Source organism: Mesoplodon mirus (genome assembly GCF_964341445.2).
Source record: "Mesoplodon mirus genome assembly, chromosome: 15".
Taxonomy (NCBI): domain Eukaryota; kingdom Metazoa; phylum Chordata; class Mammalia; order Artiodactyla; family Ziphiidae; genus Mesoplodon; species Mesoplodon mirus.
In genome coordinates this window covers 66,925,083-66,944,605 of record NC_138991.1, presented here as the reverse complement: position 1 = coordinate 66,944,605, position 19,523 = coordinate 66,925,083, and the positions used below count along the sequence as shown (strand labels likewise).

The following is a 19,523-nucleotide window of genomic DNA, read 5'->3' as shown; positions in this document are numbered from 1 at the left end:
CCGGCCCACCTGCCCAGGACACCCTGCTGTGCCCCTGGGGAGGCAGGAGCTCTTGCCGGCATCTTACTGAAGGGTGACAGGCAGGCCCTCGCTTAAGCTCAGGCCACTGCGGAACCCACTCTAAAAGCCGCTTCCTCAAGGAGATATGAACCTAGAAGGCTACGACGCCACTGTCTGGATACTAAGACCAGGGGCGCAAAGTCGAGCAGCAGGGTACTGACATATCCTCAGTGAACCTCTCCGTAAGACACGTACTTGCGAAGTGAGCCCTGCTTGCCTTAACTCAAAGTTAATTTGCCAGAAACGGGACTGATGTCCATGGTATTCCTGCCCAAGTGCCTACAGAACCTGAACAGGAGCAAAGAGCAGATGCCCCCGAATCCTGGGACACTGCAAACCAACGAGCCCTAGGACACTTCAGAAATGTCCACATTCACAAAGACTTGCGGACAGTTCCTGATCACGGGAGACAAAAGGAGCCTGACAACTGAATGCAACATGCAATCTTGATCTTCTTTTGCTATAAAGGGCAGTATCAGGACAATCAGTGAAATGTGAATTGGGTCTGTACATGAACAGCAAGAGATCAAGGTTAACTTCCCTGATTTTGTCACTGTACAGCAGTTAGGTAAGAACATTCCTAGCTTTTATTAAGGGTAAAGTGGGCACAGTATCTGCAACTTACTTTTAAGTGGTTCAGAAAAAAGTGTGCAGGTGCACACACACGTATGTGTACAGAGAGCACAAACGTGTGAAATGTTAACATTTAGGGAACTGGGATGAAGGGTACCTGGGAATTCTTTGTACTCTTCTGTAACTTTTCTGTCAAGAACGAAATTATGTCAAAATTAAAATAAAACATTTCTAAGATACTGTTTGGTGAGTCATTCCTTCTGAACCTTTGTTCCAACCACCCAGCTGGCTCCAGAAAGGTCTCCCCTCCAGTCTGAACAGGGCTTGTTACTGCTTTTTGGCTCACACACCCTTCTAAACGTCTGATGAAGCTTCAGGCCCCTTCCCCCAAAAAACATTCACACTCACACATACCTGCCTTTGCACATGACCACAGACCCTGACCTGGGAGCCCAGCAAGGAAAACATGGAAGGTCAGAGTGGGAAGCGAATCAGCTCTGAATCCAGGCCGCCTGTCAGGGTCCAGGGGCCTTAGGCCCCGGGGAGAGTTCCTCCCCAACGTAACACACCCCGCAGGCAGGGAGGGGCCGGCGCCAGGACTTGGGTCCTGTCCTCTGCTTTCTGTCTGTGCGCCCTGGCACGGACTTACGCATCCTCTCAAGCCCACTTTCTCTTCCCTAAAATTGAGGCAACGGTACGACCACCTCATGGAGTCGCTGGGAGAATTCAGAGCTCAGGAACGGGGCTGGCGTTTTTCCTACTCTTAGCACCTTGTACCTTGTCTGCTCAACACTGCCTACCCCTGAGCCCACTGGGCTGGGTGCTGGGTGCTGCTCAGGGCAGCCAGTGGCACAGACAGGAGGCCCCACCTCAGGCTTACGCCCCAGAGGCCCCAGGTGCCAGCAATTCTTGTTTTTCCTGATATCCTCTGAGATCAGGTCTTTGCTTTCCATCCCACTTGGAGCCCACTGCCTTTTGCCAGACATACCTTTGATTTAATGTAGCCTTTAGCCACATTCACTTTAACTAGAATACTAGACATTTTGGCCAAACGTGAACACACGAGCAGTATATCTGCTTTTCAGCCGCCACTCACCCTCACCTGGAAGTTCTCTCTCAAAATGACACGAATTATAAGGTGTCACTCAGAGTGCAGATTGGTCTGTCTTGAAGCCCTGGAGTTTCACTGCAGAGGAAAGTATCGAGAGGGCAGGTCCGTGGACACACAGACACCCAGGGCGCGTACGGGCCGGGGCTCAAACCGTCCGTCTCCCCCGAGTGTCAGCTCTTCCTCGAGCTCTGGGGTGAAAAAATCCATCACTTTAGCCATAAAACAGACACACTCAGATAGTAGAATATAACATACCTGTAATCTTAAGAACCTTAAGGCCAAGCAGGAGGCAGGTGACAGCTGGCCCCTCCCAGCCTGTTGGGGGTCCCCGCAGGGTCAGGTTCGGAAATGCTGGTTTTGACCCTCTGGAAGGGGAGAGGGTGAGCAGGAGCCCAGAAGACTCCTTTTCGGAGGCTGACCATCGCTGCTTTGATCCTGGCACCTGAGTGACACCGCATGTCCAGCCCGGGGCCTCATGCGGGCGAGGGGAAAGGCAGCCCCGATCCCAACCAGGTTAACAGAGATAAGCAACAGGACAGCTGCAGACTCTTCCTGCGGGGGTGACACACATTCCCCTGGAACGAAGGGATTCAAGCTCCCTCTCAGCACAGCCTCCAGAACACAGATGCCTGTGGTCCACAGAATACCAATGCAAACTTTTAAACGTGCCGAGTTTTCTAGAGAGTGTTCAGCCTTTTCTGGATTCTCAAAGGGATTCATGTCCCCAAAAGATAAGTACTGCTCTTAATTAAAAAGAGTTTGAAAGCAAACTGATGAGACTGAAGCTCTGGCCATGGGTTGTCACAAGGAAAGATTTTTATTTGAGAACGTCGGATACTTCTGGAAATGTTCCTGCTAAATCCAAAAACACCTGACAGTCCAGCTCCAACACTCACAAACCCACCAACAGCCTTGTTCCGCAGACAAGACGGGACCGTCCATGGCCAGCTCCCCTCCCACCGCCGCTTGCCTCCATCCGGGGGCACAACTGAAATGCCAGGCCACTCAGCTACTCCAGCCACAGGAGGGGAGAACGGGATCCCGCCTCCCAGGCCATGGCCCCGGTGGGGGATGCTCACAGGGGCACAGCTGAGGCGACGTCACACACGAACACCATGACCAAAGTCAGCGAGTGCCCGAGGGGTCCCCCTGGCTTCAGTGACAGCACAGCCAGGCTGGGACGGGCTGGCGTCCCCTGTGTGATCATCTCACCACCCCAGGACAGCACGGTGCCTCTGAAGGGAGCACCGCAGGAACCCTTAACTGCGATCACATTTCTCACACTTTAAACGGGACAGAATCTCTCTCCCCAAGAACATCAGTCTGGACCTTCCTGGCTCAACAGGCTGTCGGGCAAAGGACAGCGCACTTGCCAGTCTTAGTTGACCGTGGAGTCCAAGGTGTGGGCAAAGGCCTGTCCAGAAAAGGCTGGACAGCGACTCAGCCGAAGGGGCGCCCACTACTGATGCCACTGCCCACGCCGCTCTCGGCTCAGCTGAGATCAGAACCCGCGGTGAAGCGAGCACCTGCCGCTGGGGGGTCTACTGACGGCCCTTCTCTGCGAGCATGTGCGCCCTCTGTGAAGGGGTGCACTCACATCAGCGTCGCAGCCGCAGGAAGAACGCGTGTTTACACTCCGCGCTCTCCAAGGGGTAATATTTATCGTAAAAATCTAAGACATATTCTTCAGTCTTGAATCCAAACTTCTGGTAGAGCAGCATGGCAGGGTTGCTCGCTGAGACGTGAAGGGTTACGTCCTTGCCCATGCAGGTCTGCCGAGAGAGTGGAAAAACACAAGGTGAAAACAAAAAAGCCGGAGGGAAAAGGAGTGGCTGAAGTAACTTTTAAGTGTAGGCAGTCAGTGACAGAAACCAGAGACACTGGGGCCTGAAGCTGAGACACTGCGGCACCAGCAACAGCAGGAAACCTGACCCTCCTCTGCCGCCACCAAAACGTTCAAGACCAAGGAAACAGACGGTAAGCTGGGTGTGTCCTTTTTCTCTTTGGAGCAAAGAGCCAACAGGGATATTTCACTGTCAATTGTTTTATGTTCAGTTGCATTTAAATACATCAAGCATATCAATACCAACATCACAACAATCTTGAAGAAACAGAGGACAAGACGAGACATTCTGCTTATTAAAAACTAGACGTCATCCTGCAAGGGAATCGTAAAAATTCCCTGCCTAGACCTTCTAGAAAATATGTTAAATTATGTAGCCAGATATGAACTATTAAGACTTCTGTTTAATTATACAACTTGAATACCTTATACAGACATTCTGAATCCCAAAGACACTCTCTCGTCACTCCCAAACTTCTCAGAACTGAGGTGTCTGCATGTAGCACGGGCCTAATCCTAGGGGAAAAGAGTGATGCTTGCTCTGTCAAGCCTAGGCAAGTTCTTAGAGTCTTTAATTAGCTACACAAAAGAAGTACCCCGAAAGTCACATAAATTCAGAACTTGCTCTTTACTGAGGCGGCACTGAGATCCTGGACCTGATGAGTTCCCGAGATTTTACAATCCCAGGTCAAAGGCAGACAGATACCCTCTCTTCCCTGCTTCCCTCACATTCTGCATCCAGAGGCGTTTTTAGGAGAAGAAAGAACTACAAGCACATCAAGGACGATAGTCCTCTTTACGCTGCAAGCTGGCACAGTCCCAGCAGCGCCGTCGCCGAGCAGCTGACCGTCTGGGTGGTACCGTGTCTGGGCCGGGGTTTATGGTCTGGCCGGGGGCCAGGCACCCACATACAAAGACGGACACTCCTCCTCCCAGCCAGGGAGGCTCAGTAAGGACCGAGTGTGCCACCAGAACATCACCCCTGCCCCATCCACTGGCCCTTGCTGGTGAAGGAGGAGGCCGAAGCCCATGGCCATCCTGCCAGGAGAGGGTGGACAGGGGGAGGTCGGCCCTGCGTACGGGGTGGGTGAAGGCGGGGTGTGGTGGGGATAATGGAGACAGCCTCACACTAACTGCCAAGAGAGGAGAGGAGAACGCAGTTCCTCGATAGAGGAAGGTTCTCACCAACACCTGGGAATTATTGAGCAAGTTTCATTAAAAACTGGAAAAAAAAAACACTGAATCATCTCCATCTTCTATTTAAAAAGAATCTTGCCTACGTGACACACAATGCTCCATACCCAGTGGCTTCTCAATAAGCTACCAGATAAATTCTGGGGAAAAAAAAATCCTTGCATGTTTTTCTGGTGTTAGTATATAAATATATGGTCTATTTTCCTCAAAGGTGATACAGATATATCAAAGGATGAATTACTGAGAAGGTTCACAGCAACAGGAAAATTAAAAACAAGCAGCATTAACAGAATGCACATACCACTGATTGATAGTTTGGCTAAAATGTTTAAAAATACTTAAGAACTAAAAGTCACTTCTCACTTCCACTTCTCAGTCACCGCGGTGGTGATTCCAAGAGCAGCAGCAGTTACGATACGGACAGTACAAGTGCTTTAGGCTCCCACTTGTGGTACTTTCCTCACTTCATTTACTACACATGTTCACAAACTGATTTCTTTGAAACCTGGGTCTGAGGAGTGACCCTCTCTTAGGGGGTGAAGGCTTCTCTCTGGGTGTTAATAACCTCGTGAGCGACACAGACCGGCTCCTCTTCACTGGCGTCGCCTGGCACTGGCCGCCTCCTCCTCCAAGCCTTTCAAGGAAGCCCAGAGGCAGGTGGGCAGACAGTGAGCAGAGACAACATACCTGAATCAGATGATAAATCATGAAAGTCGCGATCCCTGCTCTTCTCCACTCAGGATGGACAAACAGAAATGAAATGTACGCTTCGTTGTACTTCACATCGGGGACCATGAAGCCAAAGGCAATGATGACTTTCTTATAGAGGACGACGACGCTGAAGTCCGGGTACTGCAGGCACTCGGACAGGTCAACACCTACGGAGAGAGGCCAGCAGGGTCAGCCCAGGCTTGGGGGCTAGTGAGCAACAGGCCACTCAGTCTGTGCTTTCAGCTGCATCTGCGTGCTAAAACACCCAAACTGGAGACAGAGACATTACCATAGACACCACACATTCAGATCATAAAAATAAAAAAGTGAATTTTAGAAAATATCAAAATTAGCATCGCCTGGTCTACGTACATATGTTAAAAGAAGAGAAGCAGGACAGGGTGGGTAGGAGAGAGCATACAAGCTCAGAACTGGACGCACCTAGCGTCGCACTCGGCCTCCGGGGCCGCGAGTGCCAGCTGGCGCATCCCTAAGCGCCCCGCCTCGGTATCTGCCTTGGGTAAGATGAGAGATACCCAGACCCCAGGGGGCTGAGGAAAGATCCCGAGACCGCCCGTACACAGACAATTGACAAGCTCTTTAGTACAAATGCCACATTTTACAATAAAGGAGTAAAATATAACATAACTCCATGTTTAACGTTTGGAAGGCACCCAGTGTAGGGGCAGGAAGTAGCAGACACTCCCAGAATGCTCTTTTCAGCCCCATCCCAGCCCCCACCACGTGCACTGTGACATCCTGACAAAATCTCATCCAGCTCCTAGAAGACACGTATTATTTCCTTTACATTCCAAAGCAGTGCAGTAAAACAGATCCAAAAAGAACGTGTTTATATTTAGCAATGAAACTGTGTTCCTTTGATCGATGGCTTCAGAGACAATATGTTAAGGTGGATAAAATCACGAATCACATTGGATTTATTCTTGTTTTCAAAGTCTGTGGTTGGGGTATTTGGCTTTTTAAAAACAACTTTTGGGACTTCCCTGGTGGCGCAGTGGTTAAGAATCTGCCTGCCAATGCAGGGGACACGGGTTCGAGCCCTGGTCTGGGAAGATCCTACGTGTCGCCGAGCCCGTGTGCCACAACTACTGAAGCCCACGCACCTAGAGCCTGTGCTCTGCAACAAGAGAAGCCACTGCAATGAGAAGCCCACGCACCATAACGAAGAGCAGCCCGCACGCGGCAACAAAGACCCAACACAGCCAGAAATAAATTAATTAATTTAAATAAATAAATAAAAACAACTTTTGGCTGTGCTAACACTCTCAAAAGGACCAGCTAAATAAAGAAAGCACACAGAATTATTAAGCAAAAATCACAAGTGTCCAAATACGCCCAAGCTACCAGCCTGTGTGGTACTGATGGACATTACCTGGGATCTAGACACATGTGGAAGCAAAACAGGGTGAATCATTTATTCTGGAACCAGAGACAAACAGGGAAGAGGAACAGACAAAAACACTGTTTATTACTTTAACTGCTGGCTTCTTCTTGACCTTAGGAAAGAAAGAGATGTTTACATTTTAATATTTCTATGTTAGTAGAGACAAACTGAATGAAATCATATAAGGTTTGGGGGGTCACATGACATACACTAATTTTAAAAACTGCTAAAATGAATGACACAGAAAACGGATCTGCCTAGTTCGGGAGGGGAGAACATACCAGGCCAGAAAAACTCCTGACACATGGAGTTTATCGTCGGGATGTGATTTGGCCGGACATAGCAGTAATCAAGAGGTGCGTCCGGCTCTGGCGTCCAGTGAGGGTCACTCCTGTGCAGGTGGGAACGAATCTGGGACAGGAGCTGCAGTTTGGGCGGCTTTGTTTCATAATCACGCCTCCAGAACCCAGAAAATAAACAAACTGAAGTCAAGAAAAATACCCATTACTCCCAGCCATTTGATTCACAGAACTCTTTGATCTGCTTGAAATTTTAAATTAATGTGCACTACTTTATACGGCGGCTGACTTAGCAGCCACAGCACTTTTGTGGTATGAAGCTTAAAGCTCATTCTACCAACATTCGTCAGACCCAACCCCTTAGTACCTGCCAGGAACTCTGCTAGTGCTGGTGAGCCTTGATGAACAGAACGGGGAGACAGAAACAGCACCCTAATTCAGCCCTCTGAGTGCTGGGACACAGGACAGAGCCCAGGAGAGGAAGGCCCAACCCTGCCAGGACAGCTGGGGACCCGGAGGTGGAGGAGGCCGGCATGCTGCTTCCCCGTGTCTGCCCAGGAGGGCGGGGCTGTGCCAGGAGGACCGCATGACTGGGGGCTGCAGAGCAAGCGTGGTCGGCAGAGACAACTGTCAGTCATGCACAGCCCAGCGCTGGGGCCTCTCCAGCCAGCTCGGCGTCCAGGGCTCTGCCTACACAAGGAGACGCATCAGCAGTCCACATACAGGCCCGACTGAGACATCATCCCATTTTTTCATTTCACAGACGACTAAATATATATACAACTTTGAAATTTAAAACAATGAGTATGGGCCTCCCTGGTGGCGCAGTGGTTGAGAGTCCGCCTGCCGATGCAGGGGATGCGGGTTCGTGCCCCGGTCTGGGAGGATCCCATATGCCGCGGAGCGGCTGGGCCCGTGAGCCATGGCCGCTGGGCCTGCGCGTCCGGAGCCTGTGCTCCGCAACGGGAGAGGCCACGACAGTGAGAGGCCCGCATACCGCAAAAAAAAATAAATAAAAAATAAAAAAATAAAAAAATAAAAAAAAATAAAACAATGAGTATGATAATCGTAATGAAATCTAACAGAGTCAACTTATCCTTGCCTTTTATGTTTCTTTCAAAGGACCATCCTTTCTGCAAAAATGTACAGTTGAAATAAGCCAAGGATGAGACTGGACACAGAGCACAGACTCGGTCCTTGCTGATGCCAGCTCACAGATCTTGGTCTTTATTCGCTCCAGTGGGGGAACAGGGCTTGAAAACCACAAACATTACTCCCCGCGACACACTCGACATCACAGCTCTTCTCTGTATACCTGATGTAAGGCTTTAGGACCCGAGAAGTGTAAGGGCTGACAATGCTCTGGTCCACAGCCATATCTTCTGACCCCACCAAACGGTACAAAAACTTCGTGGTCTGGTGCCGAAATCCTTTCCTGGATGGCAAGGCAGTCTATGAGAAAGACATGCTAGTTATATAAAAATAAAGTTACTCAAAGGATTGGTTTAATTTCCACAGATAAGTAGTACTTACAACATTTTTATGTGTCAGAAAGTAAGTCTTTCCACAGGACTTAACTGGAAAGCTCAAGGTTCAATACAAACTTCATAGGTACCTTTACATAAAAATGGATATGAAAAACTAATCCCGGTTTAACAGTTTAAAAGCAAAATAATTTTAAAAATTTTAAAGTTTTGTAAAGATTTTAAAAGAGATTTAGACAGGTGAAATGCAGAATTGATCCCTGGATTTACAGCCTCTCCAGGTTTCATGTTGTCTATAAACGCACAGTCAATCCACTCATCAAATGTTCACCAGTCCAAGCATCAGGGGGGAGGGGTAACACACATAGGCCTCCTGTCTCATGAGTGGTCTCTGTTATCACAGGGGCGTGGGGGTCAATCACTGCTGCATCTGTATGTGGCTCTATTACAATATGTCTCTACCAAATAAATCTGACAAAAGTAGGACTGATGCAGATTATCATCCCTAAAACATAGCATGAGCGGAGAGGCCCGACCGGAGGGTCAAGGGGGACGCAGTCCTGCTCCTCCAGAGGATGTCCCCATAGAAGGGCTGCAGACGTCTGCTCTCCAGACACTGCTGCTCCAGGGCCCTCGGTCATGTCGTAACAGAACATGACAATTAGGGTTTTATAGCAAAGAGCTCAGATGGAAAGATTAAAAGGCACATTTATAAAGTGGTGTGCCAAGGGTTGGATGAAGTTTAGAAACCTGAGTTGTTTTTGTAGAAACAGCTTGCTCTTAGCATAGAAAATAACTTTGTTGGAAGAAGAGCAAGAATTCTTTCCTTAATAATTTGCTCTGATTACTTTCCCAAACCGGACACCAAAACTTTCAAAGGCCAACTCTGAAATTCTTCCAGGACTTTGCATTTCAAAGTGAAATTCCAAGTTGTGGTAAACAGTTTGCAAATATGGCCCAATGCTTCCTCTTGTGCCTGAAGGTACAAGTGTCTCCCCATATGGAAAGGTGGAGTCAATGTCCCCTTCCCTGGAATCTGGCAGGCCTGGGACAGGCTGGACCAGTCAGAACATGGCATAAGTAACATTCTGGGACCTCTGAGCCCAGGCCATAAGGGAGCCGGCGGCTTCCACTTCCTCCCTCCTCGAGCCCAGCTGCCACGGTGCCCAGGCGCAACCACTGAAGGGTTGGCGGCCACACGGAGACAGGCTCTGGAGGATCCAGCTCCCAGCTGAGTGGAGCCACAAGGTGCCCCTTCCTTCAGCACATGAAGGAGAACACCCAGCTGAGCCAGTCAACCCACAGACTCAGAAGAAGAATTAAATAGTTACTGTTTTAAGCCACTACGTTTTGGGCTGGTTTGTAATGCAGCAGAGATTACAGCAGCCCGAGCCCATGAAACAGCATCAGGTTAAATGGGAAGGTGGGGTCTGTGAAAGCCCTGGATGCGCACAGTCCCCACCCCTTTCCTCTCCCTTGCTTCCACACCAGTTTAAACATCCTCAGCTTCTGCCTGGAACACTACTCTAGAATCTACTCCTGGTGAAGGTGCTGTGAAAACTGTTGAAATGACAACAAAGGACTTAGAATATTGCAACTTAGTTGACAAAGCAGCAGCTGCAGGGTTTAAGACGACTGACTCCAATTTTGAAAGAAGTTCTAACTGTGGATAAAATGCTATCCAACAGCACTTCATGCTACAGAGAAACTGTTCATGAAAGGAAGGGTCAATCAATAAGGCAGACTTCACTGTTGACTGATTTTACGAAACTGCCACAGTCACTACGATCAGACCACAGCCATCAACATCAAGACTCTCCACCAGGGCCTCCCTGGTGGCGCAGTGGTTGAGAGTCCGCCTGCCGATGCAGGGGATACGGGTTCGTGCCCCGGTCTGGGAGGATCCTATATGCCGCGGAGCGGCTGGGCCCGTGAGCCATGGCCGCTGGGCCTGCGCATCCGGAGCCTGTGCTCCGCAACGGGAGAGGCCACAACAGTGAGAGGCCCGCATACCGCAAAAAAAAAAAAAAAAAAAAAAAAAGACTCTCCACCAGCAAAAAGATTACAACTCACTGAAGGCTCACATGATGGTTAGTATTTTGTAGGAATAAAGTATCTTTTTAAAAAAAGAATAAATTTATTTCTTTTATTTCTTTTTATTTTTGGCTGCATTGGGTCTTCGTTGCTGCATGAAGGCTTTTCTCTATTTGTGGCAAGCGGGGGCTACTCTTTGTTGCGGTGCACAGGCTTCTCATTGCTGTGGCTTCTCTTCTTGCAGAGCACAGGCTCTAGGCACACGGGCTTCAGTAGTTGTGGCACACGGGCTTAGCCCTGCACCAGGGCTCGAACCTGTGTCCCCTGCATTGGCAGGCGGATTCTTGACCACTGCACCTCCAGGGGAGCCCCAGGAATACAGGACCTTTTAATTAAGGTATATATATTGGACTTTTAGAGATAATACTATTACACACTTGATAGACTACACTATACTGTAGACATAACTTTTACATGCATTGGGAAACCAAAATATTCACGTGACTCTCCCTGTTGCAATGTTTGCTTTAATGAAGTGGTCTGGAACTGAACCCGAAATATCTCTGAGGTCTGCCTGTAAGCACTCAACAAACAATGTTAAGGATAGGTCTCTTCAAAAAACCAAATGAAGAGATAAAGAAGTAATGGCGTCAACATTCATATTAGGAGTCCAGAAGGGGAGGAAAAAAATAAAGGAGGAATGTATTTAAAGAGCATGATGAGGAATTTCCCAAAATAAAGAAGCATGAGTTTCCCTTCGGGTTCCAGTCCTGCATGTAAGGAGCTCGGAAGTCCTCACTCCACCAAAACAAGGAAAAGGCTGAACAAGCTGAAAATCAACAACTCTTCTCCGACCCATCAGAGAAGTAAGGTCACAGGGCAAACCGCTGCCTCGCAGACTGGAGACAGACAAGTGGATACAGAGGTTCACAACCTACTGGAGTAAGAAGCCTCGGGAAGCAGTGCTGGGAGGGGAAAACCTTACCTGCAAACGATGAACTGCTGGAGGCTCAGCGGCGACAAGTCTGAGAGAACAGAGACCAGGGAGGCCCCGCACTTGCGTGAGTTTTACCTCTAGCAGGCTCTACCAGGTGCTCACTGCGAAGATCAAAGAAAAATCCCCTCCTGCTGCCATTGGCAGCGGCTCATTTTGAACTGTCAGGGTATCTGTGCTCCTTAACAAGGATGCCCTCAGGCGAAACTACTCTGCCAGAGCCTAACCTACCTGAGGGAAGGGAATAGCCAGTCCCTGCCCCCTCTAGCCACCCTGTCCCACCTAACTGGGAAGGAAAACTGAGAAGCCCTTGTGGAGTCTCAGCCCAGGGGCACACGCTCACTTAGAGACCGAGGACCAATCCAAGGACTGTAGAACACCTCCCCACCACATCACGAACGGCCTATTCCCACAGTGCCTTGTACCCAGGACACCATCCTTGGCTGTCAACAAAAAATTACAAGGCAAGCTAAAAGGCAAAAACACAGTTTGAAGAGACAGAAGCATCAGAACCAGACTCAGATATGGCAGAGATGTTGGAATTACTGAAACGGGAATAACTATGATTAGCATGTTAAAGGCTAATGGACAAAGTAGAGGACATGAAAGAACAGATGGGTAATTTAAGCAGAGATGGAATTTCTAAGAAAGAATAAAGAAGAAATGCTAAGATCAAAACCACTGTAGCAGGGCTTCCCTGGTGGCGCAGTGGTTGAGAGTCCGCCTGCCGATGCAGGGGACATGGGTTCGTGCCCCTGTCCGGGAAGATCCCACATGCCGCGGAGCGGCTGGGCCCGTGAGCCATGGCCGCTGAGCCTGCGCGTCTGGAGCCTGTGCTCCGCAACGGGAGAGGCCACAACAGTGAGAGGCCCGCGTACCGCAAATAAAAAAAAAAAAAAAAAAAAGAGAGAGAAAAAACACCACTGTAGCAGAAATGAAGAATGGCTTTTGGTAGACCGGACGTGGCTGAGGAAAGACTTCCTGAGCTTGAGGACATGTCAACAGAAACTGCCAAAACTGAAAAGCAAAGGGAAGAAAGGCAGAACGGAACAGAATATCCAAAAACTGTGGTACAACTACAAAAGGTGTAATATATGCATAATGGGAATAGCAGAAGGAGGAAAGAGGAACAGAAGAAACACCTGAAGCAATAACAACTGAGAATTTCCCCAAGTTAATGAGACACCAGACCAAAACCACAGTCCCAAGGTGCTCACAGAACAAGGAGGATAAACACCAAGAAGCATGTCGGACACGTGTAACTGAAAGAGAAGAGGTGCCAAGCAAGATAAATGAGAGCAAAAAACACTTGAAACATATGAACACAAGTCAAGATCAAAAACAAAGAGAAAACTCAGAAAGCTTCAGGACATGGGACAATAAAAAAGGAGGCCACCTGCAAAGAAACAAGAGTAAGCCTGACATTGTGGCTCCAGGAACGACATTACAGCAAGACGACGATGGAATAATAATGCTAAAACGTTAAAAGAAAAAACAAAAAGACAATTTTATATCCAACTATGTTAGCATTTAAATGCAAGAGTGAAGTGAAGATCTTCTGAGGCATACTGGTTTAAAAATTAACCTCAAAAAGACCGTATTTTAAAGAACTATTAGACGAAGTACTCTAGCAAGAAGTTAACCCGGAAGAAGCAATGGGAAGTGAGACTGAGTGAACACTTTAGTGAGATTTACTGGTACCTAAACAAGCAACACAAAAGAAAAAGGCAAAGGAGAGCACGCAAAGGTATTTTTTTGTTTGCAGGGTGAAGAGCACATGATAATATTAAAAATTAATAGAGAAAAATCAATACATGTCTTAAGTTAGGACCTATAAAAAGAAGAAAAATAAAACATACAATTTTCTTTATAGAAAAGATTCAACATCACATAGACTATTTTCTTTGACTGCAATATAATTTGATTAGAAATTAAATCAATTACTAAAAGATACTGTAAAAATTCTCATGTATCTAAGAAAACTACGAGTTATTTACCACTAAATAAATAACTCTTGGGTTAAAGAGGAAATGCTAAGAAAAATTACAAAACACAAAGTACTGACTGATAAAAAAATCACATCATTTCAAAGGTCATGAGTCATGGCTAAAATATCATAGAGACAGTTACAGCTATGAATATGTTGATCAGAAGACAAGAAAGAGAATGGATTGAACAAATGCATTTACGGCTGCTCCCTATGTAACTGCATTAAAGTGATACTAAAATTCCAGGTTAAGATGGGGGATTAAACACAAACATCCAATTTTATTTCCTCCCAAAACCCAACTACAAGAAACAGACTTAAAAAAAAAAAAAAAAAAAAAAAAAGACAAGCAGGCAAGAACAAAAAGATCAGGAGAAGAAACCAAAGTAACTGGGAAGCAGATGGACACAAAGTAGCAGATTTAAAGCCAAAATCCCAAGCTGGCTTTCAGTGAAGTGAGAACCGGCCCAACCTGTACTGCAGAATCCTCCTAAATTAACCCAGGTGGCAGCACCAGGTTCCTCTGGAACTGGGAAAAACTAAGGAGCAGGTAAAAGCTGTGGGCGGAACAGGAAGGCCCCAAACCTCCAACCCCCCTCCCACCCGCGGGGTGGCTGCCCTCCCCACAGGAGTCTGGGGCCCAGCTCTACAGAAGGCCTAACCAGGCTCTGGACGGGCAGCTCACGTGGCACTGAGGGGTGAGGCCTGCACCAGCTGAAGGCTGAGACCCCCTCTCTTGGTGGCCACAAGGGTCCCGAGACTGAAGAGTCTTCTACAGGGACTCTGACTGGCCTAAGGGTCTAAAGGAAGTGACACTGGGGGTCCTCGGCAGAGGACTCACTGGCCTAGAATTCCCTGTTCAACCTAGCTTTCCCGAAGACTCTGAAAGCACTGCTCCACTGCCGGCTTCCTTCCAGTATTGCTGTTAAGCTGGCACTCAACTTTACCCAGCGCTAGCTGGGGATTCTGGCTCTAAGTTCAAGGCCTTTCAGACACACAAGGTCTCAAAGTTTACTTCCCGGGCAGCTTTCCTCTGGAAGCTACTAAAGAAGGGAGTAAACCTATGAAAAGGTAAAGATGGGGAGCAGGAAACAGGGGGTTCAATTCAGCAGAGGGGAAGATGGGGCTCCGGCGAGGGGAGATGCCAGGACCATGATGGCGGCCAGTACAGAGCGACAAGTGTGACTCAAGGGGCAGACATCCTGAGGCTACCGCCACTAAGCCTCTGCCCCACTGGACCGTCTTGTAAACCCGAGGAGGCTTGTCCGTGCTCAGCTTGGTTCACAACGCCATGTGAGGCTCCCCTGCTCCCTCCACGGGCTCCCTGGGTCAGCGGAGGACACTTACCCCACAGATAACCACCCTGACCTCTGACAAGCTGGAGGGAAGCACAGCAGCCCTGACGCAGGACAGGGACCCACCCCCCACCACCCCGACCAGATTTCCGCACATTCCCTGGTACACACTGCAGCCCGCTGATGCTCAGACTCCCAGGACTCCTTAACGACCTTAGCCACCGACTTCCCCAGGAAGGGGTCACGTCACGGCAGCTGAAGCCAGAACACGACTGGACGAGTTTGCTGGGGCTGCCGTATCAACACTGCACAAACAGGGGGCCTTAAACAACAGAAATGTATGTATTCCTTCTCCATGGTTCTGGAGGCCAGAAGCCAGCCATCAAGGTGCCAGCAGGGCCGTGGTCTCTCAGAAGCTCTGGGTGGCAATCTATTCCATGTCCTTCTCTTGGCTTCTGGTGTGGCTGGCGAGGCTTGCTGCCCCTTAGCTCTGCAGACACATCACTCTAAAAGCTGTAAAAGCTGCCTCAGTCATCACATGGCATGTCTCCTGTGTGTCTCTCCTCTTGTAAGGACAGAAGTCACACTGGGTTAAGGGCCCAACCTACTCCAGTGTGACCTCAGCTTAACTACTTATACCTGCAAAGGCCCTATCTCCACATGAGGTCACATTCACTGGCACCAGGGGTCAGGACTTCAATATACACTTTTGGGGACACAATTCAATCTACATCAGTGACCCAAAAAGCCCGTCAAGCTTATCTTCTCCTGGAAGCCTTCAACTAATAGCAGCAATTTCCTTACACAGCTCAGTCTGTGCTTCCTACTTAGTTTTCAAAACAAATAAACAAACAAACAAAACAACTAAAAGTACACTGTTTAGGGATAAAGAGGTTAAAAAGGCAGAGGAATGATTAACACTGAATGTCAGAAAATGGTTCCCTCTGGGGGGAGCAAGCAGTGCCCAGAAGGATCTTTAAGGTGTTTTTTTTGTTTTTTGTTTTTTGTTTTTTTTTTGCGGTACGTGGGCCTCTCACTGTTGTGGCCTCTCCCATTGCGGAGCACAGGCTCCGGACACGCAGGCTCAGCGGCCATGGCTCACGGGCCCAGCCACTCCACGGTATGTGGGATCTTCCCGGACCGGGGCACAACCCACGTCCCCTGCATCGGCAGGCGGACTCTCAACCACTGCGCCACCAGAGAAGCCCTTTAAGGTGTTTTTAATGCCCTGTGTCTTAACCCAGGAGCTAGATTCATAGTTAAATAACTTATTAACCTCTAAATTATATCCATATGTTCTATGCATTCTTCTATGGGTACAATGCATTTCATACTTTTAAAAATTAAGTATAGGGATTAAAAAGACAAACCTATGAGAACAAAGGAGAGGTGAGCAGATGACAGCAACGAAAGCATATGAGTAACTGGCAAGTGACTAAGACCAGCAGAGCCAAAACCTGAGGCAGTGGTGAGGACGGGCCAGAGCCGGTGCCTCAGGACAACGCAGCAACGGGGGCATCAGGTCCTGCTGAAGTTGAGGGTGAGCAGGGTGGCTATGGACTGAGCGTCTCTTTAGTTAAGAGGTTAAAGCTCCAATGACACCTCTGCCGTTCACATCCAGAAATGACTCCTCCCTCCAGGGGCAGGCTAAACTCTGGCGGCTCCAAAGAGATTCTGAGGCAGCCAAGGGTGGAAGCTCTGTCCTGAAAACAGGGAAATTCAGGTGAAGTTTAACAACTGCGTGGTCAGCTCCTGGTCCTACCTATGAGGCTTCTAGGATGTAGGCAGGCAGGTTACTACTTCCCAGGAAAGGAAAGCTGGGAAATAGGGAAATAAAGAAAATTAAGGGGATCCAGCTACAGCAAGGGTCTTTGGCAAACTACAGACCCCACAGGTCAAATCCAGCCTGCTTTTGTAAATACATGTTACTGGCATACAGCGACACCCCTTCATCATGTATCATGTACGCTGCTCTCACACAGCACAGCAGGGCTGGCCTGCAAAGCCACAGTTACTTACTATCTGACCCTTTACAGAAAAGGCTTGCAAATCTCTGGTCTAGAGCGTCCAATATCCAAACAAGAGGGGTGCTCTAAAGAGACAAACCAGAGAAAATAGAAGCTAGGAAATTCCAGAACTCAAGAAGGAACGTTTCAGGGACTTCCCTGGTGGTCCAGTGGCTAAGACTCTGCACTCTCTATGCAGGGGGCCTGGGTTCAATCCCTGGTCAGGGAACTAGATCAAGGATACCATAACTAAAGATCCTGCATGTCGCAAAGAAGATCCCGTGTGCCACAACTAAGACCCAATGCAGCCAAATAAATAAATAAATATTATTTTTTAAAAAAAGAAGGAGCGTTTCAAATGGCAAGGCCCACAGAGCAAAGGCCCAGCCCCAGGGAAGAAAAGCCCCACATGTGGTATCATCACTGGGTAATATCAGAACACTGGCAACAAAGACCGGACCCCACTAGTGTCCAAAGACGCAGATAGGAAAATGTGCAAAGAGTCCAAACAGGCAATTCACAAACAACTAGGAAACAGGAAAAATGTTTAACTTCACCTGTCATCAAAGAAATGTAAATAAAAAACAAGGCTTCATTTTACAGCCACCAGATTAGCAAAACCAGTTAAAGGATGGTTAGTAGCAAACTCCAGCAAAGATAAAGGAGAGAAGCCATCTTGCTCCTGCCGTGGGAAGGCGCATTCCAGCACTTCTGGGTGGAATCAACTGTTCCCGGGAGCGCTCACACACAGGCATCCTCTAGCCACGCTGACCCACACTGACCCCAGCTGCTCTTTCTGCAGGGTGTCACCTAACTACACAGATGTCCACACGCCTTCACTCCTGCTCAGCTCAGTGTCCAGTATGCTCTTATGTCCTCAACAAACCTGTCCATCAAAGCCATGACCCAAACCATATACAGTCACCCTCAGGGACTAAGAGATACAAAGAGAACATCTAGGTTCCTTCTGGAATCCCCAAAAGGAAAACAAAAATCCAAACTCAGATGTATGAAAGGATGTTCATATTGGACAAATAAAAAAAAATACAGCCCAGCCATTTTTGTACCTCCCTCCCTTGCTGTTTTCTTCCACATGCCCACGTGCTCCTTGGAGCTGCGGCCCCAGGAGTTGGAGAGCGAGGACAACACTTACCTGGTACCGGTCAAGGATTCTGAAGTCCTGACAGGTCGTCCTGTACATGGCTTGTCCAGCTGGAAGCCTGGAAACTCCTTCTTTGGCCCCATAAATCCCGTCCACTAACAGAAGCGCGGCATTCACAACCTGATCCAGGTCAAAGAGGGGCAGCCCCCGGTCCCTCTTCGCCTGCCGGACAATCAGCTTCCGCTTCAGTCGCCGGGCCTCCGGGGTCATGGCCACGGCCCCAGGACAGGCCTCCAGCCGCTTGAGGAGCAGCTTCTCCTCGTAGATGCTCACAGGGGTGAACCTGGGCCCTTTGGGCTTCCGGTCCTTCTCCAGCACGGGCTTCCTCTTCTCTCGAGCCCTTGTTTGCAAGGACGTGTTGGAGTCTGTGTCCTCGCTGTCGATGTCCATCCTGCCGGGCTTCTCCTCCTCACTCTCCACCTCCTGCTTGATCTGCTCAGGGGCTCTGACCTTCTTCCTGCCTCCAACCCCTGGCCCCGAGGCGGCCGAGCCGGGAGGGGGCGGGATGTACTCCATCCCGGGGTCGATGACGCCGTCGCCTTCCATCTCATCATCATCTGTGCAGAGCAGAAAGCAGGAGGGGAATGCGGACCCGCCGCCCACAGGGACAGCACACACACTGCCATCAGGGCCACACACAACCCAAGAGACCCGAGGACGGGCCGTCTTACCGTGAAACAAGGCTTGTGGCGGCATCACGTCTGGAATCAGATCGGCTTCTGAGAGCAGGCTGGGCGTGGCTGAGTGAGAGGCAGGGGTCCCAGGGGCAGAGAAATCCAGAGACGGGGAAGGAGATGGGCTTGTCAGCGGGGTGCGGTCGGAGGAGCTCAGGGACGAGAAGTCGATCACTTCTCCTTTTTCCAGAATCACATCCGGCCTGCGTCCTCGGCTGATGAACTTCACAGGCGTCGAGGAGGTGCTGCGGTCAAGAAAGCCAGCCGCCTCTTTCTGGGCTCTACGGATGTCCTTCGCTTCCTGAGTGCGAGACCTTTTCTCTTTCAATTCCATGGCAGATTCCACAGGATTCCGACTCACCCGCTTTCTAAGTCCCTCGACAGTAATGATGGGATCTAAAGTTGGTTTCGAGGCTGCTGGAAAAGAATAAATATCTAAATTTTTTAATAGCTATTCAACGTTAGCTTCTTCTTCTACCTTATTGTGACTCTACTTCCATGTTTGAAAGAGAAAAATGTTAAATGAATGCCCTAAACCAAGATTTAGATTTCTCTTAACCAGGAAAAAGGAATTATAATGCAAATGTAAACACTTCTGCAGCGTCTTTCTCCTACTGGAATTGGTAACCGTTAAAAGTTTGATAATGCTCAGAGAGTGTAGGGGGAAAATGGATAGTTCATGCCTTTTTGA

The 19,523-nt window shown here is 48.8% G+C and overlaps 1 protein-coding gene across 15 annotated transcripts in view; it reads right to left on the bottom strand.

Annotated features, from left to right (window-relative positions):
- Positions 1-414: 414 nt before the first annotated feature.
- KAT14 (lysine acetyltransferase 14) overlaps positions 415-19,523 on the bottom strand; it is a 44,806-nt gene continuing 25,697 nt past the window's right edge. For 4 of the 15 annotated variants that reach the window (XM_082643708.1, XM_082643715.1, XM_082643710.1 and 1 more), the window contains 4 exons: positions 18,150-19,249; positions 8,512-8,648; positions 7,179-7,354; positions 3,389-5,659 (listed from right to left, as the gene is read on the bottom strand). In XM_082643708.1, the coding sequence (XP_082499834.1) occupies positions 5,247-5,659; positions 7,179-7,354; positions 8,512-8,648; positions 18,150-19,249 (1,826 nt within the window). In that variant the 3' untranslated portion in view covers positions 3,389-5,246. Of the gene's footprint in view, positions 5,660-5,716; positions 5,749-6,885; positions 7,010-7,178; positions 7,380-8,511; positions 8,649-18,149; positions 19,250-19,523 lie in introns of those variants that run through there. The other 11 variants (XM_082643720.1, XM_082643709.1, XM_082643717.1 and 8 more) reach the window with 9 other exon arrangements.